Raw genomic sequence first — 20,871 nt, forward strand, 5'->3', positions numbered from 1 at the left:
TAGGACCCTATTTGGTTGTTAGCGTTATGTTACGAATTAGCTTTGAGCTTTCAAACCACTAATTCAATGGGACAGAGAAACTGGTTATTTTCTTCAGAGTATTTAAGTGAAACTCAAGACATTCAGAGGACATAGTATTCCTGTTACTGAGTCTAATAAGTATTTTTCCTCCAAGTCTGGCAGGGAGAGCTTTCCCTGATGTCATTAGTATACAGTATCCTAAATGATAATTTCACAATAATGAATTTCACAAACTATCATAACCTTAACATACTGTATTTTAATAGCTGACTTTCATGTGTATTTCCTTCTATGGAATATGCATACCTGTATGCAGGTTCAATGTGCTCATCTTTGTATGCTAAGCATTGGACACACTGAAAGATGATATTTTTGTTTGTTAAATAGTTAAATGATGAGTGTGTGTTTCAAGACTTGTTTACTAATACATGTTAGTAATTTTGAGCAACTAAGAAACAGCTTTGAAGTATACCGAAAGATGTGCTCTCTTTATTTCCTGTCCCATTTCCGTTCTCCTAGGTCACCGTGTATCACATGCGTAACTTTATCTTCAGAAAATACAAGAACATTCTGGAATACATTTCTATATACAGTTGGGTTCCTTCAGCTGCCGTCTGCATGTTAATTATTTCCTTAGGAAAGCCAAAGCATAGCCACCTGCTTTATGGACACTATTTTGAAAATACGCCATTCGTCACCAAAGTGAGTTTCTAGAGTTGACGGGGAATGAAAATACCAATGAACTAGTCTGGCATCCTTGGGTGTGGCTTTGGTATCCTAAACTAATTGCTACAGAACATGCACATCGTCAGAAATGAAGACATTCATTCAAAATGTAAAATGCTCCCAAGCTTAAAAAGGCCTATCACAAAGAAATATGATTGTTGCTGAATAAGAAAGCCGTGTCTTCCTTGTGCTTCTAAAATGAATAGTTTCGAGTCCTTTTAGCAAGGATTTGGGGATCTTACAATGTGTACAAAGCATGGGAATGACAAATGCCTTCATCCTTCTCATCGTTTAGGCTCTGGGAGATAATTGCTAGCTAGTTCATCTAGCTTCCATATAAAACAGCACCTGGGGTGCCACCAAGAGTTCTTACCTTTTAATCCTAGCAGTCTACTGTCATATTTTACAAATCTTTAAGGTGGTATGAGCTAGGAGGATATAAGTCATATTCTGCAGTGGGTGTATCATAACAACCCTGTTTTTCCTTCACAAAAAGGAAGGACTACCGACGCGAGATGCCTCCGTGTTGGAATGGCAAAGTGATGAGCATGTTCAAAGACGGGATTCCACTGCCTTCTCTCTTTGCTCTTGTGCTCACTCGCTTGTAGCTTAATCTCCTCCTTTCACTATGGACTGGAAACTTAAAATAAGTTCATATGTGGCAGTGCGTTGTAGTTCTGATTCAACCCAAGGAGCCTAAACACAAGCAAACCAACAACAGCAAAACCAGAAAAGACTCAGGTCCACCCTAAATCAACAGAGACACAATCTCAGAATGACGTACAGGCATTGGCATTAAGAAAGCTTCCCAGGTAACACCAGTGTACAATGAGCGTTGCGATCTCCTCCTGAGTTAGAAACTGAGAAGGCGCGAAGGAGTTTCTTGCCTGCTAATATTTATGTGGAAGACTCTTTTTCTGTATGTGACCTTGGGGAGTGCTAGGAAATGCTATTCTGGCTCCAGAAGAGAAGACTTCTAGTATTAGAAGATTCATAACATGCACAGAGAAGCAAAAAATATTTGCATCTGATCGAATGATACGCTGCCAAGAGGAGTCCCAGGTCAGGGCCCTGTTTGACTGCTGCCTTCTTCACTGAGGGAATGCAAGAATCAGGAGGAAAGCTTACACCCTAAGCCCATCAGCATGCCCGGGCAGGTCTGCTGGTCATCAAGGCCACCATCTGACCCCCAATGCCAGCATTCCCTCCATATCATAACCTCCGCCCACCCCACTTTGCTTCTCCTTGGTTTTTGGAGAGGGGAACTCTTAGTGTACAGTCACAAATGGGGTCTTTTGTACCCCTTGGCTACTATCCCACCATCTTGATTTCAGTGAACAGTTTAGAGACAGATCACTGGTTCAATGTGAGACAGAGAAGGGAGCAACTTTAAAGTAGATGTTGTGCCACAAGTGAAATATTTTAAGGTTGTCAAGGTGGCTACAGTAATTACTCTACACACTAGGTGGCCAGTGCTCCAGAAATATTTACTGAGTAAGTAAATGGATGGGAGGCAGGCATCCACGAGAGGTGACAGATCTCACTGGTTTCCAGTTTAACGCTCCCATAAAATATATCTGTGACAGAACTCTATGTGAAGCTTAGGGCCAGCTTATGTGATATTACCCGTTTGGGTGAAGACTTATGAAATCCTTCAAAACAGAGAATCTCCCAAGACATTCTTGTGAAATGTGAAAATGTCAGCCTGCTACGGTGATGGAAGATTTGAAACTGAGAAGCTGGTAAGTAGCAGCTGCTATTTTGTGTTACACTAGAAATGTGCTCACGTGGAAAAGCACTATGTGAGGGACAAAGTGAGGGAGCCCAGGGAGGCAGTCGGTCACCGCTGCGCATGGGAAAATTGGCTTGGGATTTGGGGTTGTAACTCAGTATATTATTTCTTCTATGTTACGCTCCTTTGGAGGCTTCCCAAAATCTATTTTACCTGGAGCATTTTTTTTTTTAAACAGCAATTCCTATATGGAATCAGAGTATGAATTTCCTGGTTGCTTGGAATTCCCTAGGTTTTCTGTGACCCCACTTCTGATTCCTACACTTCTGGGTGGTCAGGAAAGCCGCCTATCACTTCCTCACATCTGAACCCCTAGACTGCGGCTGCAGTGGCAAACACAAACACTATACCCACTACACGTATATTTGATTCATTGTAAAACAAGCCTCGAGAAGACACCATAAAGCTTTCTCTACTATCAGGTTTTAAGTAGTAAAAACTACTTCATGCTTTGGAAACCAAGAGAGGATTATAACCCTATGGGGATCTCCTGGGGCCAACTTCTTCTCCAAAGGCGGGGCAGTGTATCAAGAGCTTGGACACAGTAGTCATGTCGCTGGGATTCGTCCAAGCCCCACTACATCTTAGGTATGTGACCCTGAGGACATCAATTACCCTTTTTGTGCTTCAGGATTTTTCTCTGTAAAGTTGGGATAAAAGTAATACCTGCCTCATAGAGTCGTGCGTATTAAATGAATTTAAATGAAGAAATCACTTCAGACCAGTACCTGGATGTAAGTAGTCGATAAATGTTATCGTGATTCATCAAATATTTGTTTCTCAAATACCCTGCTCAGCACTATGATAGAGGGTGTAGGGAGGGACAAAGGTCAATCAAACACAAGTCTAGTAGGGAAGATAAAACAGGAACAAAAAGAATTATAAAATAGGGCTTAGCTAATACAAAGTATGCCTTGAAAAGCTAAAGCTAAAATTTAAAAGTACTAAAGACAAATGTTTTAAATATACTTTATTTTAAAATATGAGCTTTGGATAAAGGGAAGAATTGAATCTATTTCACTTGAAGCATTCTTTTTTTAACCGAATAATTGAATCTTACCTGTTGAAAGATTTCTTCCCAATTCTAACACTTCAGTGATAATTTTCTTTGTATTAATGTCCATCCATTATCCCCTCCTCCCTCCCGTACCTGAGGGTAATGTGAGTTTGCTTTGTGAATGTGGGTAAGCCTGAGTCATTCACATATTACTTGCTCCTGCTCTTTCTGGACAAAAGGGTGTCTGACCTGGGGATATACTGTTGAGGTGGGAGGTGGAATCACAGCTAACTGAGGAGAGTAGCCATATGTTGTTAGCACTACGACTCTCACAGCTAAGGAGTCTGTCCTCATGAGACTGAACCCACATCTTCAGATAAGTGAACTCTCTCTCCCCTTCTCCAGTAGGAGTTCTCAAGTTACATGCTAAGACACTGGTCTGTAATATGTATTTTACATATAAGGGCTATTTATCACTTAGCCAGTACTATTTACAAATTACACGGACAACTTGATATTTTACTCCTGGCGGAAATAAAATGTGCACTGCCAAGCATGTCATGAAGTTCCCAAGACCTACAAGACACACCGCCTCATTTTCAAAAATTTCAGAGCCACTGGGCATGCATTTAAAAATGTTTTCTACTGATGAATCACTAAATTCTACCTCTGAAACTAAGGGAAAAATTTTTAAAAATGTTTTCTATTCATCCCTTCTCATTCCCATAAAACGTCTTTCTTAAATGTTATTGCTGGGAGTATTATTATGATCATCAAAGGTATCTCTAAATTTTGGTTTCTCAACTGAGCCTAAGTACTGAGTAATAAACATAGAGGTAAGACAGAGCTTATCTAGAGGAAAACTAAAAGACTACACTATTGCAGGATAATGCATCCTCTTCCACTGGTATCTGCTAACACAGACTGAATGGCTTTGTCCTTTAGATCTCATATAGAAGGTCACTGATTTATCAGTGTGCTGTCAGTGGGGACACAAATGTGAATATGACACAACCCCCTCAGTGATGGGGTGTTTTACTCAACTGGGGAGACAAACAGGTCAGGGGACCAACCACCCCAGTTTTGTAGAACTAAGGGATTTCCTAAGGCATGAGACTTTCAGGGATTTAAAAAAAAATTTTTTTTTTTTTAAACTTAAATTCAAGTAGCCAACATATAGTTCAGTTATTCATTAATTGTACCCAGTGCTCATCACATGATGTGATGAGACTTTCAGTTTTAAAACTGCGACAGTATTGGGTAAATTGTGACAAGAAGAAAAGGCAGCTTTGTCTGATGGTTCGGGGACAGCCTCACCAAAAGAGCCACACTGAAGCAGATTCTAGGATGCATTTTGCCAGATTGAGAGGGGCACTTCAGGAAGAGACTAGTACATACAAAGGTGTTCAGGAGTATTCAGTCCTGCTTAGCTAGAGTAGGAGACGAGTGACTGCCCACGGCTGGCATGGGAGCAGGAGTCAGGATAAGCCTAGAAAACTAGCTGTAAGTCATGGTGCGGGGTGTGGTTTTGTCAGGAAGTCTCCCCACTTCCATTAGGACTCTTGTCTAGGGGATAGCTGTAGCTCTCAAAGTCTCTATCGTGGCGGAGGTGCCTTATTCCTGAACTTGGGGGGCCATAGTATGAGTGTTACCCTATCAACCAAATAGGAAAGTTGTGGTGCTCCCTGAAATCCTCAATCATTTCTGCATCACTTCCTGGCCACTCCAGTGCACTATGCATTGTTCCTGCCTGGGGCTCTGAGGGTAAGTAAGAGATGTTCCAGGACTGTGAAGAATCACATGATCCAAAAAATCAGACGTTGCTGTGTGCTGGGAGGTGTGAGCATAATTTGATCTTAATATGCTCTATGTTGAACTGGGTTCCTACTGATTAATGAATTTATTTATGAGATGTTAAAATGTGAATCACACTACAGGCTAAGCCTGCTGAACTCCATACGTCGCTCAGACAATGGTAGACACGTACAACCATGGGTAGAGGAGTACTTTGGGGCCTGACTTGAAGGAGTGTCAGAGAATCAACACAGATACTCAGAATAGTGAGCAATCACACAGGTAACATCATTGATGTCTGCATCAAAGGAAGGAGGAAGCCAGGCGAGTGCTAGTAAAGAAGGATGGATAAGACAGGGGAAGAACATTGGCCAATTCTCACAGTCAATAGGACACGAAGAAACTCCAATTCCATATAATATCAAAACTCCCAAAGTTTCTAGCTCCAATTACCATAGTAAGAAAAAATATAAGAAAGTATTATGCTCAACTATTGGTTCTTTATTACTTTCCAGACCAGGGAGAAATAAAATATACAGCAATTCCTTTTACATGCTAGAAAGTTATGCAGGAAGAATTAGAAAACCTGACAAAATTAAAAAAAAACTTATATTTTGATATTCAGAAAACACTTTTATTGTGATAAACCAACTGTATTGGTTTATTGCAGCAAATGGCCTGAGTGTGGGCAGGAGGCTTTCATTCTGAGAATTGAAGGACCCTGGGAAGAAAGGCACTGGGGAAGAACTGTAGTCAGAATAGAAGATAAAGGTTCAGCAGAACCAAGAGCAAAGAAAGGTGTTTTTTTCTTTTAAGATTTTATTTGTTTATTTGACAGAGAGAGAGAGACAGCGAGAGAGGGAACACAAGCAGGGGGAGTGGGAAAGGGAGAAGCAGTCTCCCCACTGAGCAAGGAGCCCAATGTGTGGCTTGATCCCAGGACCATGGGATCATGACCTATGCCAAAGGCAGATGCTTAACTGACTGAGCTGCCCAGGTGCCCCTGCTTCATGGCTGTTTTCAATAGGTTGCTTCTTAGGGAACAAGTATTATTGCAGAGTTTTATGTAATTAGCACACGATCTCTAAAGTTATGCCATTATCAGAAGAGCAAAACTTCATAAAGATTAGGTGACAGTTTCATGTTGCCTTAATGGGGTAGGTATTTTCACATAATGTGTTTGTTACTTTTCATAATACACATGCAAGTTTGGGAAATTTAGGCCCCCCACATTGGGCCAAGTCTGTATTTTTCATTCTGAATCTCTAAATAAGGAAGATGAAAAGTGTGATGTTGAATATTTCAGAAGAACATTCCATTTTGTACACTTTTAAAGTTACTTTGTTCTTGCTTGGATTTAAATTATTTAATAGATGTCACAATTTGGTGGGAAAAAAAATCATTTGGAGAATAAATGTCAGCCTTGCAAAGAAAGGAGAAAATAAAAGGAGAGTGGTAAATGTTAGAGGGGGGCGTGTGGGAACTAAATTTGTTGAGCAAATGCTATAAGCCAAACCCTCAGCTAAACAGGTTCCATACTTTTCATTCACCTGCTCCTCAAAAAGGGTCAGCAATTTTCTGCAGATCTCACAGTAAGGGGCAGATACATGATTCACACCCAGCTCTGGGTAGCATCAAATCTAACAACACTGATTTATGTGGCTCTGACACAAATATCCTCTTACTTTTCAAGTGACATAACTTATGTATACACAGGCATGGGCTGTGTTTGGTAATTGTTAACATACTTTGCCCAGATGATTCTGAATTCCTTTTTCCCAGGATTCACTGTGAAACTGGTAACTTTCACAGGATTGTAAATTACCTGCTGATTTTCTGAAGGCAAACATTTTGAGAATACAGCACATTATGCTGATTAGTACATATATATTTTTTTAATAGAACCCAAAGACTATGTACCTAGAAATATGGGTTTCTATGTGTATGTGTATGCATGTATGTTTTGCTTACTGTGAAAATGAAATGGTAATGAGAACACGGGCAAGAAGCCAGGATCCCTGGCTTTGTATAATGTAGTTTTTAAGCCAGACGAGTCTCCTTCAAGGATTACCTTTTTGATTCCTTTAGGGTCAATCCTAACTCAATTTTCTTGAATGGTGCCCTTAAAATTCTAGAAGTTGAACATGGGCCATGACTCTGGCAATTATGATGTTGATAATAAGATGATTCTGCACTAGTATTTATGAATAGGTTAAAGTTGTATGTGAGTAAGAAAGAGGTCGTCAATAACACAAATATGCATGTCTTGTCTCAGATTCTGGAAAGGGCATGTTAGGTCCTGCTGAGGTCCAGTGATACAATAGGAAATGAAAATGGGATACTTACTCAGCAGGAAATTCCTTATATGCTAACACAGTAGGCCGTGGAGCACTGGTGAACTCTCTCCCCCGACCCGCTCATAATAGGCACCTGTAAGCTGTGGACTCGTGAGGAATAACTCGTGAGGACTCGTGAGGGGAAAGGGGAGCCACCTGCCCTCTCTGCCATCCTCAATCTCATGTGGACCTCTCAGGTTTCACTAACATGAAAGCCACGGACGATGAGTCTGAGTCGTCATTCTCTCCGATTTGGGGGACCAAATCACTCTCTGGGTTTAAGCTACATTTGAAGATTAGATCGGTCACTCACTCACTACCTTTGTGAAATTCCCCTAATATGTCCAAACTACAACTGCCCATCTGGAAATATCCTATTCACCTCATAGGACTATTTTGAAGAGCACACAGATAAAACATATGAAAATGTCTAAAGATGAAACATGATGTGAACTAAAGTTGATTTTAGTATCATTGTTATATTCAGAGTACAAGAGTTAAGTATAGCCTAAATATGGGTAACATAAAGTCTCTAAATTCCTGTCCTGGGTTATATCTCTATTCTGCCACCTACTAGCTTGACGGCTTGCCCACAAAACAGAAATAACAGCATCGAAAGTAAAATGTCATGGCGATGATGATGATTAAATGAGTTATGTAAGACAGCAACTACCTACCAAGTGCTTACTAGATGGTAGCTATTAATATCACTTTTCTGGGCTGACTAATAGTTACTAAGTATTTACGCATTAAGTCGATGCCACAAACTAAATTACTAAGTAATATCAGAAGGAAAAGGACAATTATTCCTATAATTTTATCTATCTGAAACTATACTCACTTTTTTTTTTTTTTTTTGCACCCAGTTAAAATGGAAGAAAGTGAAATAAGAACAGGATGAGGAGACTGTCAGCCTCCGTACAGGAGTGTTGTGCTTAATGGAAATTTGAACTAATGTTTTAACGTTATGGCAAACTTAACACATGGTATACTTAATAAGCTGTCAGAAACTACACACCTAATGTGAGTTTCTTCTAGACTAATTTAGTGCGAAACCAACTGTAATGGTTTATCGCAGCAAATTGACTTTCTTTTGCCTCTAGTAGATCCAGTTAACCTTCTAAGCCACAGAATAATATTTTTCCTCGACAATTTTAAAGTTCATCTTACTTAGCCAGATTGAGTTTAAACATGAAATTCGATAATAAAACTTTCTGTAATCCATCTGTTTTTATTATACAATTAGTTGAGTCTATTGTAATACAATTTCACCTAGTTAAATATGAAGTCACCTATTAAATGCTAGTAATAAATAATGTATAACAATGTGACTTCATATCATAAAAAGGGGGCAACAATATTCCCTTTGAATGCATTCAGCCTTGAACATGTGAAAAATATAGTTCTTATGCTAACTTTTTGTTTATAAGCTTATCTTTATCTTTGTGACCTTTTAACAACAATTGTAATATCATTTCATGTCTGTAGATATCAAAAACATTTATATTTTTTTCATAGCTTTGTAAGGAGATTCTATTATAACCATCCACCCTTTTAGGAAGCCTTCTTTGCATAACACTCATGTGATAGCGTTGTAAAACCATTAAAATAATTTTTAAAAAATGGTAATATATATGTTATTGTCTAGCCAGATAACAAATGGAAATTGAAAGAAAATGCTTTCAAATTTGAAGTAGGCTCTGATCAGCAGTTATAATGAGAAAATAATGAGGCTCATACAGGAAAATGGCCAAAGTTAGCCTTGTTAACACAGGTGCAGTGGATATTCCTTGAACTAGAAGAGACCTTAGCAATCACCTAATCCAAACCATTCATTTGACAGAAAAAAGCCGGGGAGGTTAAGTGTAATTTTGTACTCGCCTGTGAATTCAGAATCATGGATGCAAAAAGGACAACTATTACTAACATCATCATCTGTGACACAACGTGAATTTTGAAAAACATTATCTGCATATTGAAAAAGATGAGATTAAAGTTCTCATGTGGGGGTGGAAGGCATTACATTTTACCCACTTAGGGCGACCATCCTGCCTTTTATTCAGTAACAGGCTGCCCAAAGAGTGACATCAATCAGCCACTTCCTCCGTTGGACTAAGCTCTCTCATCTCTCTGCCAGTATTCGCATCTCTCTGAGCTGAAGGTGATTCCAGTTATGTATCTATTAAAGATCTAAAAGACCTGCATGCCAGCCAAATACTTTAATTCCAGAAAGAACCCTTTTCTAATACGAAGGGGGGGGGGAAATGGTTGTGTTGTTTCACTACGCTAGTTTTCAACATGCTGGGATCCTAAGGGATTTTTAGGATAATTCTGACTCTATCCAATTTTCACTTTATGTGCTAACTTTAGAACTTAGTCTCAGTCTAAGATATGACTCCAAAGTATGTGATGATCCAGCATGATGAGACAACAATCCACAATTCACCCACAAGAAGCCTAGCATGTTTAAGCCAGAGAGAGAATAACTAAGCTATATAAGCTAACTGTCGTACACATTCTAGAATAATAACAATGATCTCTTTGTGTGTTATATAACATTGCCTTGGCAAGAGGTAAGCAGGATTGTGCCGTGAAAGATGGCGGCAGCTTTCTCTGGGTTGTTTCTCAATGAGCTACTTCGGACTGGGGTCCCCTCTTCCAGCAGGAGGGATGGCACTCCCCAAAGGCTCTGTTTCTTCTCAGTGCAGGAATCAAACTCACCACACAGCTCACACCTGGCTCAAAAGGTTGTCTGTGACCCCCTTGGGCAGCACTCCTTAAATGCAGGCTGTCTTCCCTGACTGCATAAGGATAGGTTCAAGTTCTCACAGCGCTATAAAAATGGGGGAGAAGGAGGAAGAGTGGTCTTTCCTTGGGAGCATGCAGTATGGTGTTTCCAGTTCTGACCATTCCTGTCCTCTCTCCCTGGGATAATGAGAACTCAGGGACTGTGCCCCCACATTGCTGCCTTTCCACTAAGTTCCCCTGCTTTTTGCTACTGGGCTACATGCCTGTGCTTAACCTCTGCAGAAGCACCTCACCAAGAGCCCAATTTAATTTGCTAGATTCATAAAAAATGCCTAAACACAAACTCCTCCTCCCAAAGTGTTTATGAATATATTCACAAATACATTCTCAAAGAAAATCTGATGCTAGAGTAATAATTCCCCTGTCTTTTATTACTGACTTCAAGACAAACAAAATAATCCATTAGAATTGTAAAAATTATCTTTTTTTAAAACATTTATATGTAACTCTGATGCCAAGGGTGAATAATTCATTGTTATTTGTAAAACTCTACCTGCAATTAAACTAATTTAAACTTTTGAGTGCTCAAAACATTCTTCATTTGGAACCCAAAGATTTGTTAAATAAGGTGGTTTATGAGATCGAACAGTTGCTAATAAGAGCGTTTCCAATTACAGAGTCAAGTTTTCTTTCCTTCATTTGCAAAGACATCCAGGGGAAGAGAAGGTAACTAGAATACAGAGCACATTTTAATCAGATGAGAATGAACCAGCAGTGGTGGAGGCCCTCACAGCATGAAAAATTACCTCTAACTAACCTCAGGTAAGGTGGATGAGGGCTGTGCATTCAGACCTTGACTGGGTGGTTGTGGTAAGAGGATGGGACCTGGGACTGCATTTTGATTGAATGGATCACAGTTTAAAAATATTTGAGAGGCTCCGGCATGAAGAGTAAAAGAAAGCCATAAGCCTTTGTACAGATCTGTGGTTGGACCATAGTGTAAAGTAATTTAATAACAACTGAAATTTTATATAATATCAGTAAGGGGCAGAGAGGAGGTAAGTAGGAATTACCAGTTACAAAGTATCAGAAATACTAATGTAATGTAAAGAGCATAGGCATGGGGCTAGGGTGTGTCCCTCCCTTATGAGGCCAGATTGCTTTTTTTCTTCCAGGCTGAAAGCCGTGATGCTGCATTGTATGAAACTGGCCTGGCTCAGAGCAAAGAAGGTAAAAATGGAAGGCTGCCGCCTTAGCACAAAAGAGCTGCCTATAGTTCAGAAGAGATCAGGTATCCCATATTAACTTCGATATATTTGTTCCCTTTTTTTTTTTAAACTGTGAAGTGAAGTGATATATGCTTGTTTAATAAATACAAGAAAACATTTCATAAAGTATAGACACTTGATATTAATGTAAAAACATAGCTACTCTACTGAACCATCTCTCTTAGTTCTATGAGGCATTAGACGCCATCAGGCTTCAACCTTACGAGCCATATGGCCTTGGAGAACTCAGTGAAGTCCTCAGAGGACTGGTTCCTTCTTTTTTAAGTGCTGTGATTGTCAGCTGGGATAACAGATGTGAAAGCATATTAAAAGTTAAAATAGTGCCTTAAACATTACTGTCTCTACTATCACTTTCATAAATCCCCAGTTATGTAAGGTGACATGTACTATAGATAATTATGACAAAAATAACATCCTTGCAGATTATTCTGAAACCTCAACCCTTTAGAAAGCCACAGAGACCTCATACTCTGCACTCCTTGCTTTATCATTTCCAGAGGCTTATGGAATTATCACTAATTCTAAAGGAAAAGCATTCTTTATTCCACATGGCATGCTCTCACCATGAGATTAAATTACATATTTCTTATAAATCAAATAATTTCCCTTGGAGTTGTTCACTTTGGAGGGTATATTGTAATCACGAATGAGCTACAGAAGTAATGCCACAATTTGAGTCCTTATGCATGTTACTGGGATACAGAAGATAAAAATAACTAACATTTATTGAGGATGTACTACATACCTGTTTATTGCTAAACACCAGCGATGGAATGAGACTGCCCAGGTTCAAATTCTGGCTCTATTATTTAGTACTTGCAAAACTATCTGGACCTCCGTTTCCTTGTGAAACGGGGATAACAATACAAACTTCACAGGGTTTTTTTGGTCTGTGTTTGAGTATTAAATGAACTAGTGTATGGAAGGCACTTAGAATACTACTTGGCATGCGGTAAGTGCAAAACAAAAGGTCTTGCTCTCCTCCCTTCTCTCCCTTCTCTCTCCTTCTCCTCCCTTTGCATTACCCGTCTACTACAGATCTCACAGCTGGGAAGTTGCAGGGTTGACATCCTGTGATCCTCTGCAGCCCATAGTTTTGGCTACTAAATGACCACAATGGATGTGACCACATGCTATTTTTAAGATTTGGCTTAGTACAGAATACCACTAAGCACCTTCATCAACAATGGCACTCCAGTTTGGTATCTTCTATGACATAACTTTCTAAGTTATGTCATAGACTTAACATAGTTACCTCATAGTTAACTCATATGTCATAAGTTAACAAAGAAATGATTTCATTGTTAAACAGCTGTCTAAAAAGCATCAAGAAAAGTTTGGCAGTGTCCGCAGATCAAGGGAAAAAGCTGAAAGTTTAAAAAATTAACTTTCCCTATTGGAAAAACAATTCTCTAAGAACAAACAGGGTTTTAAAATGGTATTCTTTTCTGTTTATTCCTAATTGGAAATGTTTTATATTTATGCTGACTTGTAAAAAAGTTCTGAAGTTAGGAAGTTTTTCTGGGAAGATTTAGGAAACTACTCAAAACCATGAAGGAAAGAAACATCCTTAGGATATGATTCTGAGCTGAAATCCTCTCTAGCTACTTTCCAACTTGCAACATCATGACAAATACTCATCATTAACCATGAAATGAATGTGATTTTCCTTTTACATTTAATGTTACATTGAAGATATTATGCGGTATCTTTCAGACTTTCTGGAATTGTACACAAGTAACATTTTATAGTAGCAGATGTGTGACATCACATGAAAAACTTGTAAAAACCTCTACATGAAAATCACATCTGTCAGTCCCTACTATCATTTTAACTGCAGTTATATGGTTTGCTTCTCTGTCTGTGCCAGAGGACGCAGCTTTGCATGAAAGCTGTTCTAGGAAATTGTGTCTTCTGGACTAGCTAGTTAAGCAAATTGTGTAACTGCCATTGAAAACCAAACTGTACCCAGCAGACATAATTTCACAAAAGAGGAGGAAAAAAAACCCCACATTTGTACAAAAGTCACAGCTGTTCAACTCTACATTTTGTACTTTTTTCATTGAAAGTTTTTTTCCTTTTCTTTATGAACAGTGACAGTTATATTTCTAGTTAGCAACTTTAGGACTTCTTAATACATTGCTAAGTGTTGTACTCTCATGGATTTGGTGTCTGTCAGGAAAAATTGGGCTAACTTCTTTCTGCTGCTCCACAGAGGAGAAACATGGTCCATCTCCCCTGTCTGCAGATGAAAGAAGGAAAGATGTTGAGTGGGGCCCATTGTTCTCTAAAATGCAGAACTGTGTGCTGCCTCAACTGCTCCAAGCAGTGCCAACAACCCTATGCTGAGGTCCACCCAGTATTACTACCAGTGGCCATGTTGTCTAGAACCATTCCCGAGTCGCTGGGAATGGAGCGAAAGACTCAGAATGCTTGGGTCAGAAGACTCTCTGTCAGACATCTTTCCGGGACTGCAAAACTACTAGAGGTGGGCCGGAGAGGAGACATTCTCCAGGGATCCCTTATAGTTCTTAGTGATGAGTCTCAGAGGTTGTTTACAATATTAAAGATTTTGAGTGCTCCATTCACTGGATGATGATTTGGAGCAAGACTTTGGAGTCTAAGCTCTTGAGTCAGAGTGCCTAGGTCTAAGGAATAGCCATTCCTCTCAATACTGGGTGAAACTGGGTAAGCTACTTAACTTCTTCAGCCAGCATTTCCCCATCTGCACACTTAGGACAATCTACATCGTTATCACTATAGTGAGGATTCCAGATGTGCTGAAGACGGCTGAGTACTTCACCCAGTTCATGGCACATACTAAGTATTCACTCAGTAAATGTTAACTGTTTTGATGAGACAGTAATGATGACAGCAGAGATGATTTTTCTGACTTTTGAATACATTAAATGTGTCAACTTAAAACTGAATTTGCACAGGACAGATTGATGGCATAGAAAGGAAGAGTCAGTAAAAGTGGTCAAAACGATTCAATCCAGGCATTTCAGTTTCTAGTTGTACAATACTTTCCTGCTGTTGATTGCTGGAATTCCTATCTCCTTGTCTGGGGCTGACAAGGAGAAAGAGGGCATGTGTTTGGGATGCCTAGGTGGCTCAGTGGGTTAAACCTCTGCCTTAGGCTCAGGTCATGATCTCAGGGTCCTGAGATCGAGTGTCACATCGGGCTCTCTGCTCAGCAGGGAGCCTGCTTCCCCCACCCCCCTGCCTGCTCCTCTACTTACTTGTGATCTCTGTCAAATAAATAAATAAAATCTTAAGAAAGAAAGGAAGAAAGGAAGGAAGGAAGCAAGCAAGCAAGCAAGCAGGCATGTGCAATTATGCCAGAGGCACAGGCTCATTTCAACCTGATATGACCTGCTGACGACAGAGGGACCACAGTGCGACTTCTGCTCCAGTGGTTAGTCTATTAGAAAAGAGAAACTGACAGCTAAGTTAGACTTCTAGTGTCCTACCATGGTCTTCTTTTTGTGATTGGAAAGGTGAAATGTTTGTCATATTTTGTAACTGCACCTCTAATTCTGTGAGTGTGTAACTAAATACCAAAAATGATAGCTCTACAGAAAACCCATTGTCTGTCATTATGACTAGAATTACTGAATCAACATTTTCTTGACTACAGATTTATACTGAAGACCACCTTGCTTCGTTACATTAACCGAATATTCATATGACAAATTTGTATGATTCCAAGATACTGACATCAATGCTATCACTATAATTATGAACAGTGCCCTCATCCAGGCATATTATATCTTATACTTATGATGTCTAAAATGAATACTTGATAGAGAAACTTGCCTTAAACTAGACAGTTATTGTTTTTCTGTATAATTAGCTCTAAGAGATTGGTGACCTTTTTCTAACAAACATACTCTGTGTGCTCAAAGTGACAACCGCTGTGCTCACGTATGTATCCATACAGCTTCCACCAACGAGACTACTATTTAGAACCATGCATAACTTGTGAAAATAATAGTGTAATGGAGATGCAGCTCATTTTTTTTGAACAGTTAAAACAAACTGCATAAATAGATATTTTCCGGTAAAATGGAAAAGTTGTCTTTGTTGTGATGGAAGACATTCCTGATTTCAAGCAGTGTTTACATTATATAGAATAAATTGAGGTATTTTAATTATTTTGGTGAATTTTTTCCAAAGGACATTTCTGAGCAATATAGGAATATAATTCTACTTAAAATTATCTTTAGGCTTGGATTATCTATCTCAGTTTTCTAGTCAGTCTGAGACACCCACACATCTAATTATTGGCGTTAGTATATGTTACAGAATCATGTAAGGGGGGGATTATGACAAATAGTAGAACGGGATATAATCGGAAGAAAGCTAAATCTGAGTCACTAAGACCCGTGTCTGTGGTATCACAATCACTTGAAATCTAAAATTATTGAATGTGTTACACTGGTTCAATGATGTAAGACGTGACTGGTTAACTTAGGAACAATTTCTGACTATGACAGTGAATGCATGAAAAATGAAGGGGAGAGATGTAGACAAATATAATCTAAGCAAAAACAAATAAAAAAGACAATCACTTGAAGGATAAGAATAATGAGGACAGTTATCTTTTTAGGGTCACAGCTAGTGTCCACCAGCAGCAGCTCTTTAATGAAAGACAAGGTAGGAAGTACTGCTTTCTGATGGGTTAGGTGTCTCACCTCTATGACAGATAATTAAGGCAGAGAACAAAGGTTTGAGTTAAATGTTATTTTCCACACTGAAGCCAGCTTGGAAGCATCTGAGCACATGGAAGAAGAATCTGAAGAATCAGAATAGGGTGGGGGTCGGTAAGACAAATTTGGCCAGTTACCTATTTTCGTAAATAAACTTTTATTAGATGGTAGCTAATGCCCCTTAAGTGTTGTCTAATGGTTGTTTCGAGCTGCAGGGGCAGAGCTGAATAGCTGTGACAGAGGTCACAGGCCTCCCAGAATATTTGCTATCTGGGGCTTACTGGAATTTGCTAACATCTAGACTAAAGGAAAAAAATCTCGTTCAATGAATTCTGCAAAGAAGTGTATTAAACATGAGATCTGGTTTGTCACGTCCCTCAGTTCTCTTTCCTTACATAGAACTACCTCGGATTTCAGGTGTAATAGTCTAGGCATAGTGCAGCCTGACTTAGTGACGTAAGACTAGGCAGCATTTCCTGGAAACTGGTAAGGTTGATATATCTATCCAGAAGCTGCAGCTATATTATTATTAAAATATGTGTGTTTTTATTGATTAGCAATGTAGGGGAACCAAGGTGCCTTCCTCATAACTATATGCAAGTGATGTCTCTTTATTTTTGCAATTAGTGACACCTCCAGGCATTTATTTTACTTTTTGCATCTACTGAGCGTCCGCCTGACATTGGAGTATTAGATACTATAGAAGAAAATTGCAGGGCGCCTGGGTGGCTCAGTGGATTAAGCCTCTGCCTTCGGCTCAGGTCATGATCTCAGGGTCCTGGGATCGAGTCCCGTATCGGGCTCTCTGCTTGGCGGGGAGCCTGCTTCCTCCTCTCTCTCTGCCTGCCTCTCTGCCTACTTGTGATCTCTGTCAAATAAATAAATTAAATCTTAAAAAAAAAAAAATGCATGTGGTAAATGAGGTGAATTTACCTGGACTGGAAATGACTGATATGCTGCCAAAATTGGGTTTTTCCAAATGAAGATGGTGTTCAGAGTATCCAAGCTCATGAGAAAGATGTTCAAGGACAGGAAGCCCACAAGCCTAACCACCAGTACCTCCCCAGCACAAAGAAGGGCTGGACACTTAGGAAAAGCTCAGTGACTGAACACTGTTAGCAACACAATTTCGCAATAATGCCATTCATCTCCTACCCTTCGCCGTCTAGATTATTACTGTTAAGCAGAATGTGGTTAGAGAAAACAGAGATAGATCTTGATAAATAATGTGAACACCTTTTGTTCTTCAGTTTCTGCGTTTCTTGCGTAGTACACTTCTCGTAGGCAATGTGTAGGCTTTGCTATTCACCCAAATAACATTAACATTACAATGAAGAATTAAAAAAATTCTCTATATTCTCTATCAGAAGAGGGGGTTCTAGAAAAGTAAGCTGCATATTTAACTCTTAAAAATTATGAATACTACTTGATTTTCCTTAATGTCTATATAATTGAATCCCTAATGAGGGGCTTTATTTGAAACAAAATAATGGATTGGAGGGATAACTCATATGCTAAGATACGTGAAAGCAATGTGACCTCCATTAGGTAACAAAAAAGTCAAATCTACAGAAAGAAAACTACTGACTTGAAATGGGACCTTAAAAGGGGGGAAAAAATCTAAATTTTATTTCATCCTTCCACTGGAAAGTATGGCTGCTTCATTTAATTGGTTTTGAAATCTAGTTTAATAGAACATCTCTTTGGCACAACTAGTCAGCTCCCAACATTCTGATTGCAAAACGAAGGGCGTTTACTTTGATATCTTTAATTAACACTCTTTTAGAGGACAGTGTGAAACACTTTTCCAATTGGTGTTTTAGAATCATGAGTCAAAGGAAAAGAATGACAAATTAGCCACAGCTGGAGAAGGAAGAAACAGCTAGCTGGTGCTCCTGGAGTCTTTGCGGACACTTCCAAGTAATGAAAGGGAGGTAGGGGCACAGCTGGCCATGCATGCTCAATAACTAAAATACAAACCATTTTACCACATATTAGTAACAAATTAGTAGGAAACTTAGAGACTTACTCAACATAATAAGTGCCATATATGGGATCATCGATTTTTTCCCAGCCATATGGAAGCTCTGAAAAATAAAGAATTATTTCTTTCAGTAAAGATGCAACAGATATCACAATTTCTAATAAAAGGTAATCCAGTTTAATTGTTCACGGATTGCAGAAGTAGTCCACCAAAGTGGAATAAAGCATTCAGAGTCAGCACCAAATTTCTGACGCATATTTGTACAAACTACAAGAAGCACTGACTTGAAAATTGGCATTTAAAACACAGAGCTCTCTCCTCTGCAGATAGCCTGCTGGGTCTGGCTGTTTATCGCACGCCAAGCGAGAAGATGGCACGTCCTCATGTTATCACCACTCAAGGCAGTCCAGAAGGCAAATTGCTTTCCTGAAAGTGCATACAGTTTTCTTATTTATTTGTATTGTTAAAAGGAGTATTTCAGGATAAAGATCATATTGTCAAAATACATTTCCGAGGATTGCAAACTGTTTCTGATGACTGAAACAAAGGCATTATAAATTCTCAATTGACATCCCACGATTCAAGATGGTTAGCTTGCTGTTCTCTCCACATGGGTCAGAATTTGAATGCTGCCTATATACTCTCTGGGCCTATTTTTTTTTTTCATAAAGTCTAAAATCTTAAACCCACTTGCCTTGGCAATATGGTTCATATTTCCCATTCTTCATGGCTAATTTTCATACATACACTTTTAAAATATCAACAATACTGTAGATGCTTCTATAGGCAAAAACATGCTATTTGAAAACAAGGCTTTGTTTTATGATACTGTTTTCCAAATACACTGAGCCTTTATAATTTTAAAAAATTTTTTAAATCCATTTTTAATTGTGTTCTGTTAGTCACCATACAGTACACCATTAGTTTTTGATGCAGTGTCCCATGATTCGTTGTTTTCATATAACACCCAGTGCTCCATGCAACCTGTGCCCTCCTTAATAACCATCACCAGGTTCACCCATCTCCCCACACCCTTCCCTTCTAAAACCCTCAGTTTGTTTCCCAGAATCCATAGTCTCTAATGGTTCATCTCCACTCTGTTTTCTCCCCCTTTATTTTTCCCTTCCTTCTCCTAATGGCCTCCATGTTATTCCTTATGTTCCACAAATAAGTGAAACCATATGATAACGGACACACTGAGCCTTTATAATTATTAACTCCTATAAATATGATGAACATTACATTCTTCTTGATAGATATTAGTTATATATAGAGAGAGAACTTGGAATCTAAGTCAGATATATTGGCATGTTTTAAATGATGTCTTTAAATGATGTTATTATTGTAGTAATAACACATGTTCACTGTAGACAAGACATAGTTATAAAGAGAAAATTAGAAACATCTGCAATGTGACAATCCAGAGATAACCACTATTAATATTTTGGTGAATATCCTTTAAATATTTTCAAACATAGATAATTACAAATAATTTTTAAGAAATTACATCATACAGTACATATTGTTTTTGTAGCCCAATATTTCTTCCTAACAAGATAACCAAAGGCATCTTCAATGGAATGAGCATTACTGTACAATGTCACTTAAAAGCAGTGCAGCGGTGGTCTGAGGTGTGGCTAGAGACTGTTCGAACCCACTTCTTCTGTCATTGAGTATTTGGGTTTTTCCAGTTTTTACCTGTTATATGCCATCTATGTTGGACTTACTAAAACCTACATCTTTCATCACTTTCCGAGTACTTTAGTCATAATAAATTTCTAGAAGTGGAGTTTTGGCATAAAGGGCATACACCCTTTTATGGCTTTTGATATAAATTGCCAGAGTATCACTGTCCCACTGGCAAAATAGAGCAGGTTGTAATATTACTGGGGGGTTTCCGAATGACTTTGTTTTTCTGCACTGTCAAATTAAATGCAGGTCGGCAGTTCCTCAGCCAAAACTTTTAGGGACATTTAGTTTTGGAATTAATAATTTTTTTGATTTTCAGAAGTTAACATGATGCAAATGCCTACTTTTCCCACAACACTCCAAGCAGAGTCTGGGGAAGCAGTTTATAATCAAACACGTGACTATTTATGCAACCAAAATGATGTGATTTGCACTAAAAGGCACAAATAAGGAGTACTTCATATCAGATAGCACAGTTCTGCTTCCAGAGTGTCCAAGTCAGGTTACATTTTGATGCCAAATGAGTTACAGAAGTCAGTTTTTAGAACTTTTGAATTTTTGGATATGCAGAAAAAGTACTGGTGCATTATTATTTTAAAAACCAAATAAATTGATTTTAAAATAGCAACTTGTAGTTGTTTTAAGTCACCTTTCTTGGGCTGCTGGCTGGTTTGAACTTTTTTTTTTTTTAAAGATTTTATTTATTTATTTGACAGAGAGAAATCATAAGTAGAGGGAGAGGCAGGCAGAGAGAGAGAGAGAGGGAAGCAGGCTCCCTGCCGA

General features: G+C 38.8%; 1 protein-coding gene across 4 annotated transcripts in view; it reads right to left on the reverse strand.

The window, feature by feature from the left end:
- Positions 1-20,871, reverse strand: part of MAGI2 (membrane associated guanylate kinase, WW and PDZ domain containing 2) — a 1,353,147-nt gene that overhangs the window by 310,322 nt on the left and 1,021,954 nt on the right. For all 4 annotated transcript variants that reach the window (XM_044245895.1, XM_044245894.1, XM_044245897.1 and 1 more), the window contains exon 7: positions 18,445-18,502. In XM_044245895.1, the coding sequence (XP_044101830.1) occupies positions 18,445-18,502 (58 nt within the window). The remainder of the gene's footprint in view (positions 1-18,444; positions 18,503-20,871) is intronic.

This window comes from Neovison vison, chromosome 4 (genome assembly GCF_020171115.1).
Source record: "Neovison vison isolate M4711 chromosome 4, ASM_NN_V1, whole genome shotgun sequence".
NCBI lineage: Eukaryota > Metazoa > Chordata > Mammalia > Carnivora > Mustelidae > Neogale > Neogale vison.